Source organism: Thunnus thynnus, chromosome 14 (genome assembly GCF_963924715.1).
Source record: "Thunnus thynnus chromosome 14, fThuThy2.1, whole genome shotgun sequence".
Lineage (NCBI taxonomy): Eukaryota > Metazoa > Chordata > Actinopteri > Scombriformes > Scombridae > Thunnus > Thunnus thynnus.
The window spans coordinates 7,457,327-7,484,900 of NC_089530.1; the positions used below are offsets into that span (position 1 = coordinate 7,457,327).

The 27,574-nt window shown below is 40.4% G+C and overlaps 4 protein-coding genes across 4 annotated transcripts; 2 read left to right on the forward strand and 2 right to left on the reverse strand.

Moving 5' to 3' along the window:
• Nucleotides 1–104: 104 nt before the first annotated feature.
• prdx3 (peroxiredoxin 3) lies at nucleotides 105–3,920 on the reverse strand. Its single transcript, XM_067609526.1, has 7 exons — nucleotides 3,767–3,920; nucleotides 2,392–2,503; nucleotides 2,078–2,219; nucleotides 1,721–1,856; nucleotides 1,359–1,462; nucleotides 564–729; nucleotides 105–319 (listed from the first exon to the last, which is right to left on the reverse strand). The coding sequence occupies exons 1-7, from the start codon at nucleotides 3,800–3,802 to the stop codon at nucleotides 269–271; spliced, it is 747 nt and encodes a 248-aa protein (XP_067465627.1). The 5' UTR covers nucleotides 3,803–3,920; the 3' UTR covers nucleotides 105–268.
• A 353-nt stretch (nucleotides 3,921–4,273) lies between these two features.
• sfxn4 (sideroflexin 4) lies at nucleotides 4,274–8,008 on the forward strand. The gene is made up of 14 exons (XM_067609525.1): nucleotides 4,274–4,479; nucleotides 4,586–4,651; nucleotides 4,741–4,797; nucleotides 4,886–4,912; nucleotides 5,596–5,650; nucleotides 5,952–5,977; nucleotides 6,070–6,123; nucleotides 6,217–6,279; nucleotides 6,466–6,534; nucleotides 6,686–6,776; nucleotides 6,994–7,109; nucleotides 7,194–7,279; nucleotides 7,369–7,486; nucleotides 7,553–8,008. The coding sequence occupies exons 1-14, from the start codon at nucleotides 4,441–4,443 to the stop codon at nucleotides 7,628–7,630; spliced, it is 945 nt and encodes a 314-aa protein (XP_067465626.1). The 5' UTR covers nucleotides 4,274–4,440; the 3' UTR covers nucleotides 7,631–8,008.
• Nucleotides 7,763–13,660, reverse strand: dennd10 (DENN domain containing 10). Its single transcript, XM_067609524.1, has 10 exons — nucleotides 12,904–13,660; nucleotides 12,760–12,814; nucleotides 11,688–11,884; nucleotides 11,504–11,583; nucleotides 11,249–11,397; nucleotides 10,261–10,372; nucleotides 10,083–10,183; nucleotides 9,811–9,918; nucleotides 9,613–9,707; nucleotides 7,763–9,530 (listed from the first exon to the last, which is right to left on the reverse strand). Exons 2-10 carry the CDS (start codon nucleotides 12,803–12,805, stop codon nucleotides 9,363–9,365), a joined length of 1,056 nt encoding a protein of 351 aa, XP_067465625.1. The 5' UTR covers nucleotides 12,806–12,814; nucleotides 12,904–13,660; the 3' UTR covers nucleotides 7,763–9,362.
• Nucleotides 13,661–15,636: 1,976 nt separating this feature from the next.
• On the forward strand, nucleotides 15,637–26,310 carry eif3s10 (eukaryotic translation initiation factor 3, subunit 10 (theta)). The gene is made up of 22 exons (XM_067609519.1): nucleotides 15,637–15,818; nucleotides 17,670–17,860; nucleotides 17,958–18,094; nucleotides 18,273–18,436; nucleotides 18,868–19,067; nucleotides 19,323–19,531; nucleotides 19,619–19,790; nucleotides 19,990–20,094; nucleotides 20,227–20,325; nucleotides 20,431–20,547; nucleotides 20,664–20,849; nucleotides 21,057–21,404; nucleotides 21,520–21,624; nucleotides 21,708–21,821; nucleotides 21,938–22,060; nucleotides 22,155–22,308; nucleotides 22,727–22,911; nucleotides 23,774–23,856; nucleotides 23,955–24,424; nucleotides 24,582–24,711; nucleotides 24,811–25,016; nucleotides 25,462–26,310. The coding sequence occupies exons 1-22, from the start codon at nucleotides 15,770–15,772 to the stop codon at nucleotides 25,629–25,631; spliced, it is 3,717 nt and encodes a 1,238-aa protein (XP_067465620.1). The 5' UTR covers nucleotides 15,637–15,769; the 3' UTR covers nucleotides 25,632–26,310.
• The last annotated feature ends 1,264 nt before the right edge of the window (nucleotides 26,311–27,574 follow it).

Genomic DNA, 27,574 nt, shown 5'->3' on the forward strand with positions numbered 1-27,574 from the left:
GACCATGCAGAGTCTGGAGGAAGTTCAGGGTAACTGAACTTGTACTCACAAAATGAAAACCAAAACACCAACATTCAAGCATGGAAATCAAAGCAAAGAAGTCATTTATAAAGAATATATTTCACTTTAATTAAGGTTTCATAGTATATTCTGCCATGTATGGGTACATACAACTTTATGAACTGTAAACTAAGAGTGTACATGTATTTGTTTTTACATATGTCCCATTTACTACTTATGTCAGTGTTGAACTTTTTCAGTGTCTTTGTCAGTTGACTTTTTCGAAGTACTCCTTGGATCCTTCTGGGGTTGGTTTAATCTGAAAAACAAACAGTTACAAGATGAATTTTACAAAGTTTGTTTCATTGTGGTTGACTGAAGCACAACAGTTGTCTTCTAATTGCATATCCTAAATGCAAACACTCCAAATAAATAATTAACATGACAAAATTTAAAAGAGAAAAGTGGTCAACTAAAGTCTGCAAAAGGAACAAGCCAGACATTTATATTTCAGTTGTGGATAAACTGGATAGATCTCGTGTCCAGAGTTTGAAGGAACTCACCGTTGGGGATTCGGGGGTCCAGCTGGCCGGACACACCTCACCGTGGGTCTCCACAAACTGGAACGCCCTCACAAGACGAAGGGTTTCCTCTACACAACGACCCACCGGCAGGTCGTTCACACTCATGTGCTTCACTACACCGTTTGGATCAATGATGAACAAGCCTCTGAAGGAACAACAGTTTAACATTAAAAATGATAATAAAGCTTCTCTCAAAAACAACAGCTATGAAGTTATCTATAAAATATTGGAAAGATGACAATCAAAAGGTAAAATATCCAACATAAATAATACAAGCAATAAGAAAAAAAATGACATTTGGTACAGAGGGTTTTTCTGCTCAGGAATAAATAAATACACAAATACTGTACTGATGCCTTGGATGTTGATTGTTACACCGACATTGTGCAAGTTTGTATGTAGTGAGTATCTTTCTCTTTTAATTAGAGAACATCAGGACAGGACACACAGAGCGGGCAAAATAAAATGCAATAAAAGACAAATCAATCAAACAATATCTACAATACTACCATAATGACACCATGTGAGAAAAATCTCTAACAGTCTAATAAAAAGAAGTGAAGATTAATAGCAACAGTGATCATAGCAGATGTTAAGTTACGAGTCCTTTACAGTTCTTGTCACTTTCCCGATAAGTTCTAATAACTTTGCATCACTGTGAAAACAAAGTATGTGGGTTAGATAATACTATACATGCTTATATACTATACTTATGTTGTACTTGAGTTAGGAATGTGTTTTTGAAAATGGCCCTGTCATGTTTAATGACCCTACCTCAGAGCGATGCCTGGACCCTCCAGCAGCACCCCGTAGTCTCTTGAAATCTGCTTGTTGAGGTCAGAGAGCAGGGGGATGTGGATGTTGCCCAAACCTCCAGCCTGACAAACGACATGAAATGATACCTATAACCATAATACTGACATATCTACTCCTGAGGTTAATAATCATAATAATAATGATGCATTTTAGATTATTTCAGCTTTACAAATGTCTCTGAACACAACAGACACATCAGCAGGTCAGTCATTTACTAAACACACCTTTATGCCCACATCAAAGGATAAATGAAAGACACACCGTGCCGAACCTTACACCATGCGTCTGCTGCTGATTAACTATTAAATGAGGGAGCGTACCTTGCGTGGAGTGTTGGTCCACGCCAGGTGGGTGAAGTGAGAGTCCACAGACACACCGACCACCTCGCAGTTGATGTCGTGGAACTCACTGGCCTTGTCGCTGAATGAGATGATCTCTGTTGGGCACACGAAGGTGCTGCAACAGAACAAACACAAGAAAAAGTTTAAAGATACTGATTGATGAGTTGAAATGATTTTCTTTCAAATTATCAGGCCACAAGGCATAATTTTTTTATTCTTTTCTTATGTCTTAAAATATATCTGGATGGGCTCTTTCATGGAAACGTACATTAAAAAGAAGGGAATGCCAGCACTTCATCTCTTCATGCATGTCAGAGAATCACTACCAGTACTCACAAATCCAGCGGGTAGAAGAAGAGGACCAGGTATTTGCCCTTGAAATCAGCGAGGCTCAACTCCTTGAACTCCCCATGGTGGACTGCTGTGGCCTTAAAAGCAGGAGCAGGCTGAGTGACAGCAGGGCTCCATCTGGAAGAGCCTGACACATTTTTTTTTTTCATACATGTTACTTGCTTATATACAGTGTGTGAATAGAGCACTGAAGCATAGCAGTCAAGATTCTACAGATTTCTCCGTAATGTGGTGTAAACTCAAGACAATGTTAATGGTACATGCTTGTTTTTGCAGCTCATTTTTAAAAACAGACATACTGGTTGAGAAGCAGGCTCTCTGCAGTGCAGGAGCAGTGAGGATTCTTGCAGCTCCAGAGGCTCCGTGCTGACAGGCTGCTGTGACTTTGAGTCCTCCTGCTGCAACCTTTGCCTGAGAAAAGACAGTTATCAATTCAACATTAATAACTCACAAATACTCGTCTGCTGAAAAGGAGGCGGTGGACGAGGTAATAAAAGGTCATCAATTGTTCTCCTGGCTGAACGAAACCACATCCTGTTGCACCAGTTTGATGACATACTAAACCTCATTCAGTTCCTCACTGTCATTTTACATATTGAATATTGGAATACGAAGCATGAACTGCTTTAAGTTTTCAAGCAAGTTTGCCTGTAATAAAAATCTAGACTATCCTATGTTTTCACATGTTCAGTGTGGTCTGCTCTGCCTGTGTCGGTCGCCTGCTTTGTCTGTCTGTGCGTTATGAATAATCCATTTGGCATTATTTTTGATATTGTGTATTATTAGTTAATGTCAACATGTAGTTTGGCAAAGCCCTCCAGCAGTGCAGTTACTTGGTGGTGCTAGTGCTGAGCTGCAACAGAGCACTGTCAGATCTGCAGTTACACACGTGACCACACCAACACCTTCCATCAGGTTAAGTAATATCTTATTTAACATGATGCTGGCAGTCTTCTATAATAACCCGATTCTTACTGCCCTCAGACCAATTGCAACATTTCTTCATAGAAATGTAAAATAAGATAATCAAATCGTGACCCTTAAAGCAGTAGTAACTGTTTTTTGTCCACTTAGAAGCTGTAAACAAAACTGACACATTATAACCTTGTAAAGTTATATTTTATAAGGTTGCAATGTGTCTGTAATGCTGCACGGCCCGATTTTCTGCAAAATAAGTACTTTTAAATGCAGGATTTTTACTCGTTATGAAGTATTTTTTACAATGTGGCACTGATACTTTTAAGGATCTGAATACTTCTTCCAACGCTGCAGGTCACCGAATCTGATGGGTCACCAAATACGGTTTAACACCGGGTACTGACGCAAAACACTGAAATAACAAATAAAAACAAACAAAACAACACGCAGCATGCTTATTGGTTAAACTAGTTCAACACGTTGTAAACAGAAGAAACCTTGAACCGTCCTGTTATATTAAGTCTCTTTAAAACAGGAGGTAAATGAAACAGCTAAAACTATCATTTCACTGCGCATTTGTCGAGGACCATATGAGTCCCTTGCAGCGACCGCGGACCAGAGGTTTGGTACCGGAGTTGCTCCTGTGGACGGTGTGCACGCTGCGTCACCACTGATTCATAAACACTGAAGTGAAGCGACAATATGCAGACACACAGCCCCTCTGACACAGAGCTGATTGTATGAAATTGCACTTACAGATGTCCTGAGCAGTCTCCCAATGCTCGCTGCCATTTTGGATTGTGTCACTGAAGGGCAGGTTGTTACGTCACTTAAGCACGTGCTCTACGCAAACCTGCCGTATTCAGACCAAATTCGGCGGTGCGGCAAAAACACCGGTGCTGCCATTCATTTGAAGGGGGGTAGTGCGTTTAGACTGCGGCAACTTAATTTTTCATATATGTAATAATTGTAAAAGACTATAACTGATACAAATGACGCTGTAAAAACAAACATGCATCATGCTATAAAACGCTGCCTTCAGTTGCTCCTCGTGTGTTGGTAACGTGCTTTTGTTGTATATAAAATGTAACTGGTCATTTTAGGTGTCCAGTGTATTATATTAAAATGTATTTGTGTGTGATATTTTATGTTATGTGTAAGTCCAACGCTCTCATTTTGGACTCTGCTCAATAACACAATTATAAATGGGAGATGTGAAAGAAAATATTATTTCGATTTTTCCCGATAGTCCCTGAACGTCTCATAAACCCGCCCACACTGAACACGTGGTTTAACACGGAAGTAGTTTCTATTTGACCTCAAAAGCCAAAAGCATGAGAAAAACATGCAGTTGGGATGTTGTGTACTGTAGTACTTTTGTTGTATTGAAGCCTCTGCGTTTATGAGAAGTAAATGTACTTGTTGTTGTCATGGAGCCCAATCTGTTGTACTGGAAAAGTCAGGGACAGGTAACTGTACAGTGATACATCAGCAGTGCATCATCTTACACACTCAGTCTGTTTATACATTAGCTCCTCTGATATTTATGATAAGTGATCTTTCCTTCTCTTTCAGTCTTTCGTCAGTCGTCTAAAGATCTGGTTTAATCTACTGGATCCCACCTCCCTGCTCTGCTCTGATGTGAGTTGCAGCCACTGCCTGCAGTGATTGACTGATATGAGATGAGTAGAAAATATCTGAGATCTAACTAGAGATCCTGCTTCCCTCAGGTTGAAATACAGAAAGCCCATGCTCGTGTTGGAAGAGGAGGGAAACTAAATGAAAAGGTCAGATTATTTTATTAGGGTCTAGATGCACAGAGTCAGTCCGTCACTTTCATTTATTTACACCTGTTTGTTCTGTTTCTTCTTCTAGGATGGCAATGCATTGAACCTCTCCCTCGTAAGTCTTACAAGAAACACAAAACTGCAAATAATATAGGATTAGTCATAAAATACATTTGAATTCACTGATATTATCCTGCATAAACATCCACATTTTATCAAAACATGCTTTGGTCGCTCTGATATATTATTATATTTGACATCACTAGATTATTAATACTGAAGCATCAATGTGAGAAGAAAACCAAGTTCTGATACACAAATCTGTTTTTAGTTTTTGGACTTTTTCTCTAATCTTTGATTTTTGGTGAAATGTTTGATCATTTGCACATTTATTGAAATGAAACCATGTGAGAAGTTTAGAGGGAAAAATCACTGTTTGGTAGAGCTGTTAACAACTCATAGACATCTGAAATGTGACCCTGACTACACACTGCTTTTTGTAAGACATCAAAAGCCAAAAAGGTTGGAAACCACTGGTTTCATCTTTAACAATGTGTTGTATTTTAAAAGCTTGTTATATTATCCATTGTGTCAAATCTTCATCTGAAAAGTAACTAAAGCTGTCAGATAAATGTAGTGGAGTAGAAAGAACAATATTTCCCTCTGAAATGTAGTGGAGTGGAAGAATAAAGTAGCATCAAATGGAAATACTCAAGTAAAGTATAAGTACCTCAAAATTGTGCTTAAATACAATACTTAAGTAAATGTACACTTGCTGAATTCTCCTTGTGTTTACAGTCGTCTGTCCACGCTGACTCTGGTGCTGTGCTTCCTCTAGTTTTTCGTCCTCCAGGTACAGTAAAATTTAGGCTTTTACTACTCGTTACTAGTTTCCACCAATCATTACAATTATGGAAGTAAATCAAAGTCTTTTAAAATGCCTTAAAAGGTAAAAAAAAAATCAACATAAGTTAGATGTGTGCAATCAGTCACAGGCTGCTTTTGTCAGGTTTGTTGGCTTAGATTCAGTAGCTTTCCAGTTCCAGATTCCAGTAGCGTTACATAAGCCTTCAGACATCTAAAACTAAACCTTTTGACTTGAAAATACTGTGTTGTGCATAACAGTACTATGTCTTCTCTAATTTTCTTTCCAGCATTTCTGCCAGTATCAGCTCCTGTGGTACGTCTGTTATGTAAATGCATAATGACAATTTCACCGTGATATTGTGGTGATTGTTCGGGGGAATATTGACAATATTTCTCTTTTCTCAGGTGGTTGCCAGCTTTTTGCCACATAGCAGTGTTAAAGCAGCTCTGTTTTGGCAGGTACTGTAGCATATTCATTATGTCAGTATAAAAATATATCATGTGGCTATAACACTGTATGTGTACATTAACCATATAAATGCATTCTCACAGTTTTTGCTGCAGAGTTACAGTGCTGGCTTCAATTACACAAACAGAAATTCTTCAACAGAGCAGGTAATGTATCGTTTGAATCGTCACTAAAATACAGTGTAAACTTCATGATACTGATGTCACTACTTGATCCTCTAGTTTGAGAGTTGCACATGAATCCTCCATCAATGTAGAGTCCTTAATCTGAAGCCCTCCCTCTGTTTGTGCTTTACTTTATCTGCACCTTGTGTCTTTATCACTGACCACCAGGGTAAGAAGACGTCTTTGAAGCAGCTTGTGTTGATTGCAGGAACAGTGTCCTACGCAGCATGTGCAGGGGTGTGTACAGCCTGATTATGTTGGTGGCAACTGTTCTACGTTGTCTGTAATGTTTCAAGTAAAATCCTTTGTGCAGTATATCATATTGTATACAGTTGGTTTAAAAAAGGTTGTTATTTAAACATATTATGTCCTGTATGTTTGATTTCAGGCCCTTCCTCAAATTTTCATTAACCGACTTGGTGTAAGGACCAAACCCGTCCAGAATTTCTTTAGGTTTATTTTACCAGTGCCGCTCTCAGGTGAGTTCTTTATCTATGAAACTTAAATACTGCAGCATTAATAGTTCTGTATTAGAAATAAGAGTGCTCTCTTTTGCATTGGATTTATTTTCAATAGTAAACAGAATTACCAGTTTTCCTGTTTTACTTAGCGTATGATTGAACAGTAAGTCACCTGGCATGGATGAAGTAATAACAGGTTGGACTTTTCATATTAACGTGTTGTGTAACTCTCCAGCTGCTCTGGCCTTCTTCAACGTGTTTACTGTCAGAAGTGAGGAGTCGGAAACTGGGATCCAAGTGTTTGACTCCAATGGAAATCTTGTTGGCATCTCTAAAGCAGCAGGAGAGAAGGTAAAAGAGCAGATAGAAAACAAACTTTTTACTTTTTGACATTGGCAGTTTGCATTATCGGACTGTTTTTTACACTTTTCTCAGGCTGTGAGAGAAACTGCGTTGTCAAGAGCGGCACTGTTTGGCACAACCGCTGCTGTTCCTAGTCTCCTGGTTTCGCTCTTACAGAGGTCAGTCGCTTTGCAGTTTAATTCTATTTAAACCCACTTGGACAAAACTCCACTTGTAATGAGTTGACTGAACAGGCTGTCCCTTACAGAACAAGACTTTTCCAGAGGAACTCTCTGCTGGTGGCTCCTCTCCGTCACATAAGCGTTGCTTTTGTCCTTGGCCTGATGATCCCGGTGTCATTCAGTCTCTTTCCACAACTGGGAACGGTAAGATTCATGATCATCGTCTGTGCTGTAATGTTTTATTTAGCTGACATTGACCTTGTTTTACAGATAAAGAAGGAAAACGTAGAGGAGGAGCTGCAGGCGGCAGCAGTCGATGGACAGTTATTCTACCACAGAGGACTCTGAGGAGCAGCTTCATGTAGTTGGATAATACAGTAAAAACGTCTTCTTCAATATCACTCAACTGTACGATGTAACAGACCCTCATCCTCCTGCAGAACGTATTCTGTTTGAAAAACAGTTCAAGAAGCATGAAGATATTTTTTGATAGTAAATTTATTTAATTGGAATATTAGATGCATTTATAGATAGGAAATATTACATCAATTCATGAAAATACATTTAGTTCTCAAAAGTTACACGAGCATTTGTATGTATTGCACTCTGTGTCTTATCTGAAATACTGAGGCACAAAACCATCCTTTTGGCAATGTGTTTGAAAATGTACCCAAAAGTAAAACAACAGCGCTAATATCACATGAATTAAAAAACAAAAAAATAGAACCTGAACAGCAAGACACACATTAACGTGATATAAAACAATGTGGAAGTGGAAGCATCAATCATTATTTGATCTGTTGCAGACTGACGTGGAACAGCTCTTTACTTCCTGTAAGCTTTTAATAAAACACTGTTTGAAAAAGTCTCATAGTGGCGCCACAGTCATTAGTAAAATACAAAATGTGACATTTCATCACAATCTCACATGTTGTGCAACGCCTATTGCAGCTGCGATCTTATGACAAAGTACAACGCAGTTTCCATTTCATTAATTCATTAATAATAATAATAATAATAACAATAATAATAAGTACTTGTCACAAATTAACCATTTTAGCTGCTGTTGCTGCACATTTATAGCCGTCTGACTCTTCACAATGTTTCAGACCAGGATCAAGATTTGTGACGTTTGGAACTGCAGCTTTGCTTTGTGTACTGGAAGCTAACATCTGGAGTGGCCCAGCTGCACAAGTACCAGTTTATTTGGCTTCCTATTATTCACAACTGTTAATATTCAAGGATAACGCTTGTGATCTTGTATTTTTCTTATTGTTAACAAATCCAATAAAAAAAAACAAAACCAACAACATGTTACTCCATCTTAAATACTTTCCAGCTTCCCTACATTGTCTGTGACACTCAGGCCCATTAATTCCTGCTGATGACGTAAATCTTGTTAAAAAACATTTTACAGATGTGACACAAATATATAGTTGAATTTTTTTAAAAACTGCTAATTTATTTCCTAAAACAGCTGGGCACTGTAGTTTTTAGCAAACGTTCCTCAAAAAGAAGCAAATAGCACATTTGCTGGGGACTATTTTCAGCCGTGGATGAATACATGAGTACTTACAGCACAAGGACGGTGTGTGTGTGGTATTGACTCAAAGTAAACTACAGTGCCCATGTTCAAAGTAATGGAGGAACAGTTCAGCCAGTGTGGCTCACTGATGTGTTTTAGTAGTTTTTAGACAAAATATCTGAGGCATAAGATATATCAGGCTTTTCATACACAGATTATACTTGTTAGGATAAAGTCACTGGTGTTTTTTTATGACATTTGTTGACAAAAAGAAGGGAATAGAATATCACCAGACTCATTCTTTAATTCAATTACGTAAAAAAACATCCCGGAATTGGTACAAGATGTGAGTCACATCACATATTAGCACAGCAGTGCACGCTAAGATTTGACGGTTGTGAGACTTTTTCTCTTCACATGAAGATTACTGTGAGAGAGTATCTTGTGCACTCTGTCCTGATAACCGTAATTACCCGGATATAAATACAGCAGCACAGTCAGGGTCCATGCTGCTGAGAATAACGTCATCCTGCAGTACAGCTATTGAAAACAGGCTCATATCCGTAAGAGCTGTTCCGCAGCTGCCAAATGAAAGAGGAAGTTCTCCGTCGCCGGGGGGAAATGATGCTGCTTTAAACCTTCCAGTGTGATTTTAGAGTTTTCACACTCGTTAGCCAGCGACACCAAGTTGGCAAGAATCTCTTTTGTCTTGACAGATATGTCCTGTGAATGAACATGTGGTTGTCAAGTTAGATTCAAGATGATATTTCTTACAGTGTGGATTGAATACAGACATGTGTCTCACCTTAATGACCTGACTGTCTGACCTCTCAGCATCCTCTGCAGACTGGACGATGAGGTGGCCAATGTCCTTGTGTAACTTCCCCATAGCCATGGCCTCTGTGGTGGGATACTGAACATCAGTCTGAGGGAAAAGCTGTTCTGCTCCCAGGAATCAAAGCGCTCTTAGAAACAAACAGTTCCCTCTTTGAACATACTATACCTTTGGCACTCTGGGATACTGTGATGACACTGTCTGGGAGGTTCACATACACATCAAACAAGTCTGATCTGTTGCTCACTTCCGGATCTACAAATCCTGCGATGTATCCTGCGGAGAAGAGGAACATATTGGTGCATAAATAATACATTTCCCCAACATGAGATCACAGTGATCACAGAGCAGATGGTGGATAATCACCAACCACAGGGACGAGGCTCTGCACAAAGGTTTGCTGTGAATTAGAGTCATTAAGAACCAGGAGGCATCCTCACCAGGGCATCTCTTCAGATCCTCTACTTCAGTATCAGTCAGGTGCACATACGGGTGCAGGATGGACCAGTCTTTCCTGTGCCATGTCAGAGCCGGAAGAACTCTGAAGAGAAATAATTAAAGAAGTTAGTTGCAGCTGACTGTAAAAAGATAATTATGATTTCCTAGTTTCAAATTCACCTCGTAAACTCCAACAATGCTTCAATCCGAGGATGATGGACGACGATCCTCTTCTTCAGCATGAGAGCAGTATACAGGATGATAGTCTCCATACCAAACTGAGACACCACATCTGAAATAGAGCAGAAACATGGAAGTAAACTGGATGATCCACTTCAGCTCTGAAGGAATCTGGGTTGTTTTGTTAATGTTTTTTCATCAGAGTGGTAATGAAATGAATTGGTCATTATTTGAAAGATCCACAAGATGTCAGTCAGTTTCAATTGTGCTTTTTCTGCTTGCAAGCACTCAGAGATGGAAAATGTCACTTTGTCACTGGAAATCGATTAATCTAGGGCTGCAACTAACAATTATTTTGATTAGCAATTAATCTGACCATTTATATTTTTTCGAATTGTTTGTTTATAAAATGTCAGAAAATAGAGAAAATTGTGTTATAATTTCTTAGAGTCCATAATGACGTCTTCAAATGTCTTGTTTTGTCCAATCAACAGTCCACTTCTTCTGCAGAGTACTGTGGAAAAGTCTGAGGCATTTAGATTCTTATCTGTAACACAATACTATCAGGGAGGCTTCTGATTGGTCCCAAATTGATTCTGCAGCATGTGACCTCAAACATACAGCCTGTCATAAAGAACTATCTTCATCAACAAGAAGAAGAACAAGTCCTCCAACAGATGGTTTGGCCCCCACAAAGCCCTGATCTCAACATCATGGAGTCAGTCTGGCATTACATGAAGAGACAGAAGCAGCTGAGACGCCGAAATCCACAGAAGAACTGTGACAACTTCTGACTGTCAGCGACAACCAAACTGTGTCTGCTATTGGGTTGAATTATGGGAAATGTAGGATCCTGCTTTTTTGCAGCAGGAGCTCTACAGTATCTCAGCCTCTGCTGCATCAGTTTTTTTTATGTCCTAGTGCTGTGTAAGTGAACATGCTGTATGGGGATCAAAGTGAAATCAGGCTGACATCATTAAAGTCTCACCTTTGACTGAACCTGCCAGGTACGCCTTCCGAACATCATAGTCCTTGATTAGAAATGAGCCGTTCTCGTCGCTCTGGCAAATGCCCTTGGTGAGGACAGCGATGTAAGCCTCCATCATTTTCACTGGATTGCCATGTTTAATGTACATCCTGGATAATAAAACACACCACTCTAGTTGAAGGAGCTCTGTCAAAGCACAATGTTGCCACTGAAATAGCCTCAAGCTTCATTTGAAGAAACATAAGTGCACACTACCTGCAGAGTATTCTACTTAGTGCAGCATACTTCTCAGGGTTGAAGTCTTTCGCTGTAACAACTATTGAGAAATAAGTGACCTTGAGAGGAAAAAATGGAGAGAAAAATAAAATAAAATGCTGATCCAGAGCTGCATCATCATTGTTCTTAATGAGCGAGGACTCTCTGGATAAAGAGACTGTACCTTGTTTAGTGCTGTAGGCTCCTGCACCTCCACTGTGGTGATGTAGTACCAGGTACGACAGAACTGACCAAACACAAAGGTGTGGAAATCCCGGCTGTCCTGCGTCAGGCAGCATTTGCTCAGCAGCACTTGTCTCATTTCTGAGTCCACAGAGGGATAACACCACACCCACAGAGTGTCTCCATTCACATCTTTCTCTGTGTACAGGATACATTAAAAAGACAAACATCATATATTAATCTTTACATTTAGGAAACAATGATGGAGATAAAAAGCAGTGGTGGAAAGTAACTAAGTACATTTACTTTGAGGTACTTTACTTGAGTATTTCCATTTGATGCTACTTTATACTTCCACTCCACTACATTTCAGAGGGAAATATTGTGCTTTCTACTCCACTACATTTATTACAGATGTCTATGAGTTGTTCACAGCTCCACCAAATAGTGATTTTTCCCTCTAAACTTCTCACTTCACACACAAAGTCCAAAACCTGAAAACAGATTTGTGTATCAGAACATTGTTTTTTTCTTCTTTCCTCTCCCATTAATCATCTCACTACCCCTCATATTTATCTGGTGACCCTTTGGAGGGGCCCGACCCCTAGCTTGGGAACCACTGGACTAAACTAGCTAACAGTATATAAAGTAGTTGAAACTAGCTCCACCTCCAGCAGCTACAACAGTAACATGCTGATTACACACTGATGCTTCAGTATTGATAATCTAATGATGTCATATATAATAATATATCAGTCAGAGGGACAAAACCACTACTTTTACTGCAATACTTTAACTACATCAAGCTGATAATACTTATGTACTTTTACTTAAGTAGGATTTTTCATGCAGGACTTTTTGTAATGGAGTATCTTGCATTGCTGTATTGATACTTTTACTTAAGTAAAGCATGAGTACACTGATATAAAGACATCAGACCTTCCAGTCAGGGACAGGGAGCCTGCTGATGGGACACTTTTGCATCATACTGGTATCATGTGATGCTCATGCAAAGCACAGTGAGTCTGAAACCCAACGAAGAGCCAAGAAATGACCCGTGAACTGAAACTTACCGATTAGTCCGACGCTTAACATAAACTGTGTGTCAGTTGCTGCCATATTCCATACCTGAAAGAGTTCAATAATGAGCACAAGTTATCTAGAGACAAACAGCCACTCTGCTCCTCTCTGCCCACACACATGCGACCGTGAAATACCTTGAGAGATCCTGCAAGGTCCAGACGCCCGACAACGATGCTGGGCAGATTTAATGAGACAGTAAATGTGTTTAAACTGCTCAGTGGACTGGGTGTGATTTCTGCTGTCAACACACTTTCCTCTCTTCCTTGTTCCGGGACAGGAGGGCTGTGCGTGAGCGTGCGGAAGGAGGAGACACGCGACCACGACCAATCACGCGTGGCGATACTTCAACAGCGATGGTACGTTCACGGTTACGGAAATCATAAACATGTATTGTGTAATGCCATGAAAACGTTGCACTCACTGGTGTATGTACAGCGATGATCGTCTAATCATAGATGTGTAACTATCAGATAACTATCTACAGTTTGGTAATGTTGTAAGTGTTTCTCAGTGGAAACTCTCAGGGTTCAGTCATGTTTCATTATCTAATATTGAGTAGCTGCTGATACCAAGTTTGATCCAGTATTTCTCCAGTCTGTATTCTAATCATTACGTGATTATATTACATTAAGAGCAAAGACGAAACATCCTAAAAGATATATTTCTCAAGTGAAAACACTAATAAAAAAATAAAAAGGGAATTAGACATACTAAAAAGAAATCACATTCAAAATGGCCAAACTAAAGATCAGCTCTACATTTCAACCTAGCATATTATCGTTCTCATAGATTTTCTTCAATTTCAAATATCTAAATAGTAGGATGGCATAGTGCCCCTCTAGTGCTGGACATGATTTATACACCTCTCTTCATCTCTAGCATGAACAAAACTATTTCAACCCACAGCAGAACTGAAAAATATCTGGTGTGGTTCCTGACTTCTGAATCATTGTCCACATATCTGATTTTTGATGACTGATATGGGAGCAGTTAGGAAGGGGGCATAAGTCCATGAAGTTACTAATGTGTCTTAACAAACTGTTTGATTCAAGAACTGTGTTGCTTTGGATCAGGAAAATCATTTTATCATTATTACTACTATAGACAGTAATAATAATATATCATATATTGTCCTCACCCCTGCAATGCACATCCTTGTATGAATTATCAGTATGGTCAGCAATGTGTTTAACTTTGATATCAAGAGCACTGAAAACAACGGAGCAATTTCAGCAACATGATTCAAATTATTCTTTGAATGGATATTGTTGTAGGAGTTGTAGGGCTTTGACCATGTAAATTATGTGAGGCCTACATAGTTTAGTTTAGTCACATCTTTCAAGTGTTACCTGAACGCACCACTGCGGGAGCACATACGGGAACTTTCGATACACCCAGAGCTGCCAGGTTTGTTGAAACCCTCGTTTGGGAAGTCTAAACTGTTATCCATTTCACAATGTTACAGCAGGAATATTTATTCAAACATTTTAAAATTAATCCTATGGGCTATGGGATTAAACTATTCAGATCAATTCTCAACAGCTCAGCCTGTCTCACCTCGTTAAGTCTATATAATATATTTTATATCAACGTCCGGCTTTGGTCACATATCAGTTGGCTCATTAGAGCTGCATCTAACAATTACTCTCATTATCAATTAATCTGACGATTATTTTCTCGACTAATTGATTAGATGATTGGTCTGTAAAATGTGAGAAGATGATGAAACATGTCGATCACTATTCCCACAGCCCAAGGTGACGTCCTCAGATGTCTCTTTTGTTTCAATCAGTCTACAACCCCAAAATACCCAGTTTACTACCATAGAAGAATAAAGAAACCAAATATTCACATTTGAGCTGGAAGCTGGAACCAGAGAATTTTTCATTTTTTTTCTTTAAAAATTACTCAAAACGATTGATCGATTCTCAAAATAGTTGTTGATTAATTTTCTGTCAGTAGACTAATCGACTAATTGACTAATTGTTGCAGCTGTGCAAGTAATACGTGGCGGCAAGGTGAATAAAAATAGCTCAAATACAGCAAGTATTAAGATAACCTACAACTGCAGGATTCCCCAAAAATATTAACATAGACAATATAGAAAATCACCAGTGACTGTTGTTGGATGAAAATGTACAAAAATGTACAACCACTTGCAGCAAAAGCAGTGACATAATCATACTGTATCAATTACAATGTGAATGATAACTCAATGAGATCAATGTTCAGGTGTTTGCACAAACTACAGAATCAGCCACAAATTGAGTTCACAAATGTGCATAATAAACGTTTGTTATGAATATAGAATAACTACATTGAAAGCCTGAATATGAATAAATTAACCTGTGTTATTAATGATTATTTGTGGATGAGATAGATATAAATTTCTCTGCAGATTTTCACACATTACTTTTAAAGCACTGCATGGTCTTTACCTGCACGCAACCTCAGATCTCACAACAAAACTCTGCCAACAGTCCCTTATCCAGATTTAACCCTAAAGGAGATTTTTTTGCTGTCGGTGCCCCAAAACTCTTGACCAGTCTTCCTGTTGAAGTTTGTCTTGCGACCTCGCTGACTCCCTTAAAATCGCTATTAAAAACTAATTTTTATAAACCTGATTTTCTGCATGAACGTTATCACTTTTTTGTAGTTGATTGTTTTCAACCTTATTGTTTATGTGTGGTTATTTTTAGTTACATTATTTTGCTTTGTGTTTGTTTTTGTTCTTTTTGTGAAGCACTTTCTAACACTATACTATCCAAATAAAGGTAATTACATCATTATTATGATTCCCAGCGCAGTCTGTTGCTGTGATGTGATTGGAGGATGACGCCTGACGCACCTGGCAGCCCTAAGCTGGGCCACTCACGAGGTCCTTCCTTTCTCCGCCAGCACCGTTGCAGCGGGTGAATGCGTGGCGTGGATGGACTGGTGAAAATTCATCAAAATTCACTCAAGTCAGGCCGTTTTGAGTTTCACTAGAAAGCCAGCAGGATGCCGGCGTATTTTCAGCGCCCAGAGAATGCTCTGAAACGAGCGAACGGTGAGTAGAAACGTTTGTCAGACCTGCATGCTAACGTTAGCTGGTTTTAGCTTCGTCACTTTAATTCAGCGGCACCGCTAGAAGCTAATGCTAGCCGCTAATGGCGGGGAAGACACGCCGTTTTCTTATCTTGTACGTTATAGCTAGCTCTTACGACAGACCATATTATACAGATTGACACTTTCAAAGCGCTAGATATACGTGAATACTCGCGATTAACAGCATCTGCTACTGTCAAATAATCCGTACTCGCTTTTCCCACGACGTTAACGTTGCTGCTAATGTCACGTCCACTAAGCACCGACATGGGCCTAACGTCAACTACGTCAGGCAGATTTAGTGCCAACTCTGGCGTTTTTTGTTATGTAGTTATACAGTTACTGTCACAGAGAAGGTGTTGCGTGAGCCCAAGCTTTAAAACCTCCTCTTTATTAAAGAATCCTTAGGTGTAGTTGCCCAAAGATTTCCTCCAGACGTTTGAAGATGTGCAACGTTATATAAATACTCTACTTTGAATAAAAATTAAGTGTGTCTGATATGGTTTTGCTCTAAAAGAAGTTAAATTATCTTGTTAAAGTTCTTTAAATAGTATATACTCCTTCTCCCTCATTCAAAATCCTCAAATCTATAAATATCGAAATATTGTTCATTTTAAAAGTGTTAACTGCTGGACATAAGATGTCTCTTACTCAACTGTAAAGTTCATTCTCAGTGTTTGTGCACTGGAGGCTTCATGTTTTGACATAACACTTGTATGTAATAGTAAGTTGACTATTGGACCAGGATTGGCTTCAAACTATTAATGATCTCACAAATCATGCTTGTAGGCCCGCCCCTAAAAAATAGATATTCAATCAAAACAGAAACTTTTAACTTCCAGCAGATTAATGTGAAAACAGCCTCTAGTGTCAAACTCTACACATATATCATTCTGCACAGTGAAGCTCAAACATCCAACTGTAGGAACAGACTTTAAATGAATTCGTAGTCACCACATATAGTCTGGTAAGAACTGGAAAAATGCTGCTTTATTCACTACCACACACATATAATGCAAGTCACTTTGTAATAGACTGTGTTCATATCAATATTTGTGAACTGACAGGGTTTCTGCAACATAATAAAGAGAAGGAATTACATGCATTAATAATTATATTAATTATGCAGCTTATGCCTATTCCACCCCCATGAAACTACTATACAAGTATGCTGAACAGAGAATATTAGTTCAAATGATGTATAATTTCGACAACAGTAGCATATGAAGCAAACAGAGCTTACTCAATTATGAAAGCAAAGTTATGCACTAAGGCCTCTTAGCTGTAGCCGAGTTGATCCACACATACATAAAATGAAATAAATGAGAATTATACACAGTGTTTTAACTTGACCAAAGTCATGGATTTGAACAGGCAACAAAAATTAACAACAGTAATATTTCTTAAACTTAGAAAAAAAGACTCATGGGATCTCTCAGCTCACAAATGTCTTTAAATGAAAGGAATCCTACATGGAATTATTGTAAAAGAGATAAAAATACATCCTGCCAACAGAGCAACCACTTTGATGTGGTAAACTATCAGCAACACACTGACTGCTACAGAGCATGAAGCTGGAAAACTGGATACAGCAGTTATTGGTGTCCCTCCCTGATTGGCCAAGGCCTTAATTGGTACTTAACGCTACATGATCCTGAGCTGAACAGATGGTGGTGTGGAAGTGACCCTACTGAAACGGACTATTTTATTTGTCCACAAAGAGGCTCTCAAGGATTATTTAAAGGACCTAATGCTGACCTTTTCAACAATTACCCACTGATGTATGTTGTCTGTGTTGCATGTGTTTACACAGAGTTTCTGGAGGTTGGCAAGAAGCAGCCAGCCTTGGATGTTTTGTACGATGTCATCAAGAGCAAGAAACATCGAACATGGCAGAAGATCCACGAGCCCATCATGCTCAAGTACCTGGAGCTCTGCGTGGATCTACGCAAGAGCCACCTGGCCAAGGAGGGTCTCTACCAGTACAAGAACATCTGCCAGCAGGTGTGTGAGGACAGAGCGGTGGTATTTGCACACATCAGGTGGTGGTTTATCCCTCAGCTTTTTGGAGATAAGGTGTAAAATGTGTCTTTGTTTTTAGGTGAATATCAAATCTCTGGAGGATGTGGTTAGGGCTTACCTGAAGCTGGCAGAGGAGAAGACTGAGACAGCCAAGGAGGAGTCCCAGCAGATGGTCCTGGACATCGAGGATCTGGACAACATCCAGACTCCAGAGAGGTGAGGTTGCACAAGTGTAAACAATATTTTTAGGAGCGCTTTTTTTTTTGGTGTTAAACTACCTTTAACATGACAGTACAATATCAGTTATGGTGCAGCTGATGATACAAGATGGTTTGCAGGTGCTTGTTTTGTATGTGTGCGGGTTACTGACGTTGATCCTGTTGTGTGACTTCAGTGTGCTTCTGAGTGCTGTGAGTGGAGAGGACACTCAGGATCGTACTGATCGTCTGCTGCTCACTCCTTGGGTGAAGTTCCTGTGGGAGTCCTACCGCCAGTGCCTGGACCTGCTGCGAAACAACTCCAAGGTGGAGCGGCTGTACCATGACATTGCCCAGCAAGGTAGTGACATACTTAATACCCATCTATCATCAATAAGACTGATTTAGTTTATCTTGTTGACAGATGTTACTGATCAATAACACATATTGTACATGGCAGTGGCACTATTTTAGATTTATTAGTGTTAGTGTCACAATTAATTTTAGAATATGTGTACATTAATGTTGTAGGCTAAAATTTCATCATAAATGTATCTTTTTCTTAATTTCAAAATATGATCTTGTTATTGAGTCAATAAAGTAATACAGTAAATAACATTAAAGTAATACAGTAAATAACATTAAAGTAATACAGTAAATAACAAGGCTAATTTACAGAATAATTATTCCCATTTACCATTTCCTTGACTCAAACAACAGTTGAGCAGGAAATTAGGTGTTGAATGTCACATACAAAATGCTGCAATTAATGTCTGGTCGTCTTCTCTGCAGCATTCAAGTTCTGCCTTCAGTACACCCGCAAAGCTGAGTTTCGCAAGCTGTGTGACAACCTGCGTATGCATCTGGGTCAGATCCAGCGACACCACAATCAGAGCACCGCCATCAACCTGAACAACCCTGAAAGCCAGTCCATGCACCTGGAGACACGTCTGGTGCAACTGGACAGCGCCATAAGCATGGAGCTCTGGCAGGTCTGTTCACTGAATACTGAGTCTCTCAACTGACCATACCAGTGTGTTCACATCTCTCAGCCTTTTTACTACAAGTATGAATATATAAAAAATGTTAGGAAATGCTTTGGAAAATAGTCAGCAGTAATACAAAATAAGTAGTGAAAGATTTGAATAAAGACTGTGCACTGGTATGGTACTTCTAATGTCTTCTGGTGTTAGAATTAATTAAATTGAAGATGCGTGTAATGATACAATTATTGTTTCTCTTTCCAGGAAGCCTTTAAGGCTGTTGAGGACATCCATGGCCTGTTTGCTCTTTCCAAGAAGCCCCCCAAACCCCAGCTAATGGCCAACTACTACAACAAGGTGTCCACTGTGTTCTGGAAATCTGGAAATGCTCTTTTCCACGCCTGCACCCTCCACCGGCTCTATCATCTCTCCAGGGAGATGCGTAAGAATCTCACCCAAGAGGAGATGCAGAGGTATCTTATTCATTACCTGTACAATAGTGCACATGATTTACTCTGGCAGAGAACAGATGGTTAATAACGCTTACCTTCCATCTTTAGGATGTCCACCAGAGTCCTCCTTGCCACTTTGTCTATTCCCATCACCCCTGAGCGCACTGATATTGCTCGGCTGCTGGATATGGATGGTATCATTGTGGAGAAACACCGCCGGCTGGCGACTCTTCTGGGCCTGCAATCTCCACCAACCCGCCAAAGTCTCATCAATGACATGGTATGTCATGTGCATGAGAAAGGAACTTTAAGTGTTTTAGGTTTCAATACTGCTACTGAATACTTTCTTATATTAAATACAAACTCATTTCCTATCAAGGAAAATCAAAACTTACACCTGACTTTGTAAAATTATCTGTTCATATATATTTTGTCAAAGGTGTAATGAGAAATGTATGTCTATAATGTGTGCATTCCAGGTGAGGTTTAACTTGCTGCAGTATGTGGTACCTGATGTGAAGGAACTTTACAACTGGCTTGAGGTAGACTTCCATCCCCTGAAGCTGAGCGGAAGAGTGACCAAGGTAAACAATCTGGCAGCAACACGCTTGATAAGAAGGAAAATATACCATCTATCTTTGTAGTCCTAGTAGTTTTTTGTAGTAGTTCTTTGTTTGTTTTTAGATTAATTCTCCTTAACTTAACTCCCCTCCTAGGTGCTGAACTGGGTGAGAGACCAGGCTGAGAAGGAGTCTGACCTCCAGCAGTATGTCCCTCACCTGCAGAGCAACACCATCTTGCGGCTCCTGCAACAAGTAATTCTGTTCAACCTTTTTTATTCAGTTAGAAATGCTTTAAATTCAAATCACATCTTCACTGTGATGGTATAAATTTTAATTTCTCTGTGTTCGTTACATTAGGTTGCACAGATCTATCAGAGCATTGAGTTCAGCCGTCTGGCCTCCCTGGTTCCATTTGTGGACGCCTTCCAGCTGGAGCGCTCCATTGTGGATGCTGCCAGGCACTGTGATCTGCAGGTAAGGTCATGATCCAGTGAGATTATGCATTGTGAATGCATAACAGCTAACACTATTCCAACACATTCCAAGTGTTATTACAGTTATGAGGATACATGTGAATACTTGTGTTGTAGGTCCGAATAGACCACACCTCTCGAACTCTGAGCTTTGGGTCCGACCTGAACTACTCAACCAAAGAGGATGCTCCAGTTGGTCCCTTCCTGCAGAACATGCCTTCAGAGCAGATTAGGAACCAGCTGACTGCCATGTCTGCTTCTTTGGCCAAGGCCATCCAGGTCATCAAGCCCGCCTCCATCCTGGTGAGTTCAGCCTCGTAATGGACCAGAGCCACCTGATCAATGACCAGAATTAACGGTCGTCTTACTGACACATAGTACTAACATGCACATATTTGTATCTTCATGCACTGTTGAAGTCTCATTCGTAATTAGTTGCTTTTGGCATAATCCACACTGCTTTACTCCTCAACTCTTAATTGCAATTTGACCCCATTTGTCCCTTTTCAGCAAGAACGTGAGGAGCAGAGCCAGCAGGCCATCGCTGCCTATCTGAAAAATGCCCGCAAGGATCACCAGCGTATCCTGGCTAGGAGACAGACCATTGAGGAGCGAAAGGAGCGCCTGGAGAGTCTCAACATACAGCGGGAGAAGGAGGAGCTCGAGCAGCGGGAGGCTGAGATGCAGAAGGTCCGTAAGGCTGAGGAAGAGCGTCTGCGCCAGGAGGCCAAAGAGAGGGAGAAGGAACGCATCATGCAAGAGCATGAGCAGATTAAGAAGAAGACTGTGCGAGAACGGTTGGAGCAAATCAAGAAGACTGAACTCGGAGCTAAAGCCTTCAAGGATATTGATATTGAGGTAAAATGTAACCAATATAGCCGACTTGATCCATAAGTTTGAACTAATTTTTGCAGCAATAAGTCATGTTAGTAAAAAGTCTAAAAGGTGAAACTTCCTCTTTTTTTTTTTACAGGACCTGGAGGAGCTGGATCCTGACTTCATCATGGCTAAGCAGGTGGAGCAGCTGGAGAAAGAGAAGAAAGAACTTCAGGAGCGTCTGAAGAACCAGGAGAAGAAGGTAAGGGAGTGATATATTAGTGTAAGCATCTGTCATCTACATGTGAATTGGATGTTAATTTTTCTCTCTCTCTTTCTCTCCAGATTGACTACTTTGAGAGGGCAAAACGGCTTGAGGAAATTCCTCTTATCAAAAAGGCCTACGAGGAGCAGCGCATCAAGGACATGGAACTGTGGGAGCTCCAGGAGGAGGAGAGGGTATTAAAAAAAACCCAACTGATTGAGAAATTATCTAAACTACAAACATATATATAAAGGAATTGTGACACACTATCCAGAATGTAAGAATTTGTTGTTGGTTTGTTTTGCTGTAGATCAGTAACATGAAAGTTGAGCGGGAGAAGGCTCTGGAGCACAAGAAGCGTATGTCCAGGATGATGGAGGACAAAGAAAACTTTTTGTCTAAAATCACTGCTGCCCGTAGCTTCATCTATGAGGTAAGATATGAAGAGAAGAGATGCTATTTCGTTCCTGCAGCAACTTATGTTAAGAGTTAGCAGTGTTTTCAAATACACTTTGCTGTCTTAAAAGGAAAAACTGAAGGCATTCCAGGAGCGTTTGGTGGAGGAGAGGAAGAAGCGTCTGGAAGAAAGGAAGAGGCAGCGCAAAGAGGACAGGCGTAACACTTTCTACCGCCAGAAAGAGGAAGAGGCACAACGTATCCATGAGGAGCAGCTCAAGAAAGGTAATGATAACTGTTTACACATGTGTGCGATAAGCCAACCAATCAAGATAAAGTAGGGGCGGGATTTCATATGCAACAGAAAACTGACTTTTGCATCAGCAAGCAAAATGGAGGAAATTGTGTGACGTTGGCATTAGTGATTAAATTGTTCAGTTGTAAAGTTGTCACCCAGCAGTACATTTCCATTTGTCTCCATGACTTTGCATGCAAGTGAAGCTGGACATGATGGAAGCAAATAGAACATTAAATTTAATTTTTTTTATTGAAATCCTTGGTTCTATTTTCTGATTGTGGACACACCAGCTGTAGGAGCGAAGTGTGCCACTTTTTTTATTATCAGAGCAAGTTGTAGTAGCTCTTATTCTGTCAGTTTATGTAATTTGAATGCATCAAGTTCATTTTCCTGTGTTTGTCACAGAGCGTGAGGAGCGTGAGCGCCTGGAACAAGAGCAGCGAGAGGAGGAGGAGAGGGAGTACCAGGAGCGTCTGCGCAAGCTGGAGGAGCAGGAGCGGAAGCAGCGTGCCCGTCAGCAGGAGATTGAGGAGCGCGAACGCCGCCGTGAAGAGGAGAGAAAGGGCCCCGCAGAGGAGAAAGCCAAGCCTGTAAGTTTATAGTCAGTGTGTGCAAGTGTTGAGTCTCAGTTAATGTTTCATACAAGTATGAAGTAGGCGCGGGAATAAAAAGTTAACGTACAGTATTTTATCATTATGTTTCTCAGGATAATTATAATATCATGGTGCATAGAATAGAAGTAACTCTATGAACAAGAGATTTTCAAAAAAGTATGTGTTCAGACTGAAAACAGCCCTGCCTTAAACAACGCTGGAGTCCACGTTGATGGGGATTTGTTGCCTCAGCTGTTGGTGAGACATGAAATACAATCTAGGAAGTCCAGTTTGAGTAACAAATCCATGAGTTTGAAGGCTTGTCAGACATTAAAACACTGCACAGCGGTTTATACTGTAAGACAGGATTTTACCATTTGTTGCAACAATTGTGAGGTAAACATTACAAATAATCCACTAGGAATATGTTTGCTTTTATATGAACCCCCACTGCATCACTGAACTGACCTCATTCAAATGAAAGAAAGGGCTGAGTTTTTTGACAGAGAACCAAAGTTTGTCTGAACACAGAGTTGAAATGTTTGAAGCAAAAGTTGCACCTTTGTATAATCAGTTGCAAGATAATGGTGCCAATCCATCAGTTACATAACACAAGAGGATGAACATTTGATTGTCTTTTTCCTAATATGAAGCTGTGATGAAAGGGAGCCCAAATGTATTGTTGCATGTGTTCAAAGAACAAGTGCAGAATAATGGATTCAGGCTAAAACAGTTCTTGCATATTTATGGTCATAATTTAATTCATATTACAGTGCCTTGTTGTGAAGAAGCAAAGTAGGCATACAGACCTTTGAATGACCCTGATTAATGGTGCAATGTCTTTTATTTTTTTACACAGGATTGGGGTGAGAAGGAGGAGGGAGGATGGAGGAGGCGCACTGAGGGAGGTGATTCAGACTGGCGTCGTCCTGTGCCTGACAGGTGCGTGTTAATAACTCATAACATAATCCTCCTTGCTTATTGTTAACCTGATCAAACTATGAGTGGCTGCTCTATTGGTACCTGTGCTGTCTCTGTAGGGACTGGAGACAAGAGGGTCGTGAGGGAGACGACAGGGAGGACCGAGAGATGCCCTTCAGGCGAGGAGATGGTCCACGCAGGGGCGGAGATGATAGAGGACCCCGTAGGGGCTTTGATGATGATCGAGGTCCACGTCGTGGCGGTGATGATGACCGTCCTCTACGTAGAGGAATGGATGATGACCGAGGTCCACGCAGAGGCTTTGATGATGACCGCGGTCCAAGAAGGGGTGGCGATGATGACCGTGGCCCAAGGCGTGGCTTTGATGATGATCGCGGTCCCAGGCGTGGCTTTGATGACGACCGAGGTCCACGTAGAGGCATGGATGACTCCAGGGGTCTCAGGCGTGGGGCTGATGATGACTGGGGCAGGAGAGGAGACGATGACAGAGGTGGAAGAAGAGGTATGGATGACGGACCCCGTCGTGGTGGTGATGACGCCAAACCCTGGAAGCCCCTCGGCAGACCTGGTAAACATGCAGCCATTCAGCTCCTGACAAATGATATAAATGTCTGAAAATGTAACTGAACGCTGGTTTGTTCAGTCGTTAAGCTGCTCAGCAGTTTTGTGTCTAAATGTAAGAACTTTCTGTTCAACGGTGTGACAAGCGTTTGCTTCTGTTGCAGGTGGTTGGCGTGAGCGGGAGAAAGCCCGGGAGGAGAGCTGGGGTCCTCCTCGTGGTGGTGCCCAGGATGACGAGGATGATGATGGAGAGGGAAGATCCGGTGACCGCTTCAGGGACCGTCCTCCACCCAGGTGGGTCTGACCTGAATGAATGCATTAAATGAACAAAAGGAAATCAGTGACTTGTTTAGTGAGTTGTCGCAGTTGTTAATGGTGGGACTCTGTATTCAGAGAGGAGAACACCTGGAGGAGAGCGGGCACAGAGGAAGGGAGCAATTGGAGAAGTTCTCGCCGAGAGGACACTGACCGTGATGATCGCCGCGATGATCGTCGTGACAGAGATGATCGCCGTGACCGTGAAGATCGCCGTGGTGACCGTCGTGATAGAGACCGCCGTGATGATGAACAGAGAGGCCCACCCAGAGAGCAGGATGAAGGTAAAGCAGAGCGTTAACTAAGAATGACCATAACCATTACACACTGTAGTTTTTAAGATTTGTGACATTATTGATATGGTTAACAAAACCCTGAGCACCTCTGCACAACATTCAGGCTTCAGATTTGTCAGATATACTCTGATCAATGAAGCTCATTACACTATAGCAGCCATCTTAACACAATGATCTTGACAGGATCTACATGGTAAAATAGGTGTTTCTTAACGCTTCAGCACTCTCGTAGTTCCAAACAGTTGGGTATATTAAGTGGAGTGTCGTTTTCAGCCAGCAGATGTCACTATTTACCTGTTTAATTAATGCTTGAGTGTTCCCGCCAAGACACCCAGTTCAGACAAATTTAATAAACTTTTGAACTCAGGTTGTTCTTATAAAAATGTTACATCAGTGCTTGGACATTTCCTAATGAGCAGCTTTGTTTCCTCAGGAGGCTCCTGGCGCCGTGGAGGTGATAAGCGGGAAGAACGGGACAGGGACCAGCCAAGGGAGCGTGACCGTGAGGTTGAGGGAGATAGGACCTGGCGTACTGACAAAGAAAACCCTCGTCGCACTAAGAACGAGACAGATGATGATGGCTGGACTACTGTCCGCCGCTGAATCCCAACGTCTGCATCCAATTGGCTCAGTTAATGATGAATTGGTTTTGAAAAATATGACTACAAGCTTCTGATACTTCTGTGCGTTGCTCCTTTGAATGAATGAAATATTCGTAGACAGTAGTTTTCCTGGGAAATGTTTTCCTTTCATCTTTATTTTGACTTCCAACAGTTCTGAACCAGAGACCCCACCACCACACAAAACACCATCAACCAATGAAATGTGTGCACTCAGACCTCATGCAAACCATTAATGTAGACTTGACTGCCCCCAGTGGTTAGGAGTGTTATCACCCAAAATGATCACGTGAAATTGACTCCTGAAAACCAGTGTACCAACAGCTTTCAATGCAAGTTCACTATATCACCAACTGCCTCTTTTAAACAATTAACCATTTCATGTATGTTACATCACAGCACAGATCCACAACTCTTGTTATGGCAGCGATGATAAATCTGTCATCTGCTTCAGTGATCTCTGCTCTTCATGTAATATTTCAGATACTTCATAACCTGTTCAATGAGTGGAACTTCCATTTTGATGTGCATGCTTAGAATATTCAATTGGTCTCCTGATAAACAGTGTGTGCTTCTATCTCCCGCTGCAATCAACGGTATCAAACCAGGTTGCATGTGTACAGATAAAGCCTTTATTAATAAAGATGTTTGCTCACCGCTTACTTGTTCATTTTGTCTCAGTCAATATTATCATTAAAGATTGTAGCACATACAGATGTTTTTAGTGTGGTATTGCTAAGGTTTTGTCCAGTCCAGAGGGGGCAAAATATTAGGAACACTTTTCAATATAGTGCGCTCCAATAAACCACCAGCACCCACTATCACCTCAATAATAACATAATTATCACCTTTCTGACAATGTCAACAAAAAGTGAAAATGTATAAGCTTAATAAAAGAAGCTGTTGTATTAAATTGCACAGGTGTTATAAGAAAGTGCTTGGTGACATGTAACCAACACAACACTCAAAGCTTTTCCTGATATCAAACTGCTCCTGATGATGATTTTTAAGTGAAGCTGAAAGCTCGAGACTGGAATAACGCATCAGACATTTTTTGGGAGTGACTTTATTCTTGTATGTGTTCAATATCAATGGATCTCCTGGTTTGTAGAAAAAAAAGTTTAATAAGTCACTTAAGACTGTGGTTCCCAAACTGGAGGTTGAGACCCCGGTCAAGTGGTCACAGGATACATTTCAGAAGTTAGGCCTTTTTTAAAACATACTTTCTGACTTACCAATAGTAGGAAAAGTACAGGTGTCACTACTAACATTAACAATGGCTCTGTTCATACAAGTGTGCTTTGAAAGTGTGACAGTGAGCCAGCGTGAACAATATCAGGACCCTAAAACTAAAGCAGCTCAATTGAATTCATCCATCCATCATAAAGTTTATTAATTACACTTGTGCTTTTCTACAGTGACATGCAAAAAAAAAAAGTCTTCTGTGGAAATACTGTTTGGAAAAGCAGAAACATATTTCAGTGACACAAAGTAAAAATAAAATCAGACTCTACTCAGATCTGTTTCCTCGTATGTGATTTACTATGAATAATAAATTAAATAAGGATGAGAAAAAAACAGTATTTGAACTGGTTCCAACCTAACGACATCAAGGAGCTACAAGTAACCATCGCTTTGGTTTAAGTGTCACAAGCGCCACAAATCTTCGGGAAACGTTGACTTAATATGTCAGAATAATTGATTTACAAACATCATGTTATTATACATAAATCCAAGTTATTAGAAATGAATCCTTTTTGTACCTCTGACAAATTGTGAAATGTGCAAACACAACTTGAGGAAGTGTGTTGGTGGTCTGTGTAAACTGAAGAACAACAACTTCTACATATTAGTGAGTTTGAACATTTCTTCATTTGTTGCCTCTCTTGGTACCTACAGATCCTCTGACTGTGTTTTGGGGAATAT

What these genes read in the sequence shown, in the direction of transcription:
- prdx3 (XM_067609526.1), bottom strand. Translation starts at nt 3,802, where the DNA reads ATGGCAGCGAGCATTGGGAGACTGCTCAGGACATCT. An exon ending in TTCTTCTACCCGCTGGATTT is followed by an intron (nt 1,857 to 2,077) that starts GTGAGTACTGGT and finishes GTTCTGTTGCAG; the next exon opens with CACCTTCGTGTGCCCAACAG. An exon ending in GGACCAACACTCCACGCAAG is followed by an intron (nt 1,463 to 1,720) that starts GTACGCTCCCTC and finishes GTCGTTTGTCAG; the next exon opens with GCTGGAGGTTTGGGCAACAT.
- sfxn4 (XM_067609525.1), top strand. Translation starts at nt 4,441, where the DNA reads ATGGAGCCCAATCTGTTGTACTGGAAAAGTCAGGGACAG. An exon ending in GAAATTCTTCAACAGAGCAG is followed by an intron (nt 6,280 to 6,465) that starts GTAATGTATCGT and finishes ACTGACCACCAG; the next exon opens with GGTAAGAAGACGTCTTTGAA. An exon ending in CCTACGCAGCATGTGCAGGG is followed by an intron (nt 6,535 to 6,685) that starts GTGTGTACAGCC and finishes GTTTGATTTCAG; the next exon opens with GCCCTTCCTCAAATTTTCAT.
- dennd10 (XM_067609524.1), bottom strand. Translation starts at nt 12,805, where the DNA reads ATGGCAGCAACTGACACACAGTTTATGTTAAGCGTCGGACTAATCG. An exon ending in GCATTGTTGGAGTTTACGAG is followed by an intron (nt 10,184 to 10,260) that starts GTGAATTTGAAA and finishes ATTTCTCTTCAG; the next exon opens with AGTTCTTCCGGCTCTGACAT. An exon ending in GGATCTGAAGAGATGCCCTG is followed by an intron (nt 9,919 to 10,082) that starts GTGAGGATGCCT and finishes TCTTCTCCGCAG; the next exon opens with GATACATCGCAGGATTTGTA.
- eif3s10 (XM_067609519.1), top strand. Translation starts at nt 15,770, where the DNA reads ATGCCGGCGTATTTTCAGCGCCCAGAGAATGCTCTGAAACGAGCGAAC. An exon ending in CCATGACATTGCCCAGCAAG is followed by an intron (nt 18,437 to 18,867) that starts GTAGTGACATAC and finishes TCTTCTCTGCAG; the next exon opens with CATTCAAGTTCTGCCTTCAG. An exon ending in TCAAGCCCGCCTCCATCCTG is followed by an intron (nt 20,850 to 21,056) that starts GTGAGTTCAGCC and finishes GTCCCTTTTCAG; the next exon opens with CAAGAACGTGAGGAGCAGAG.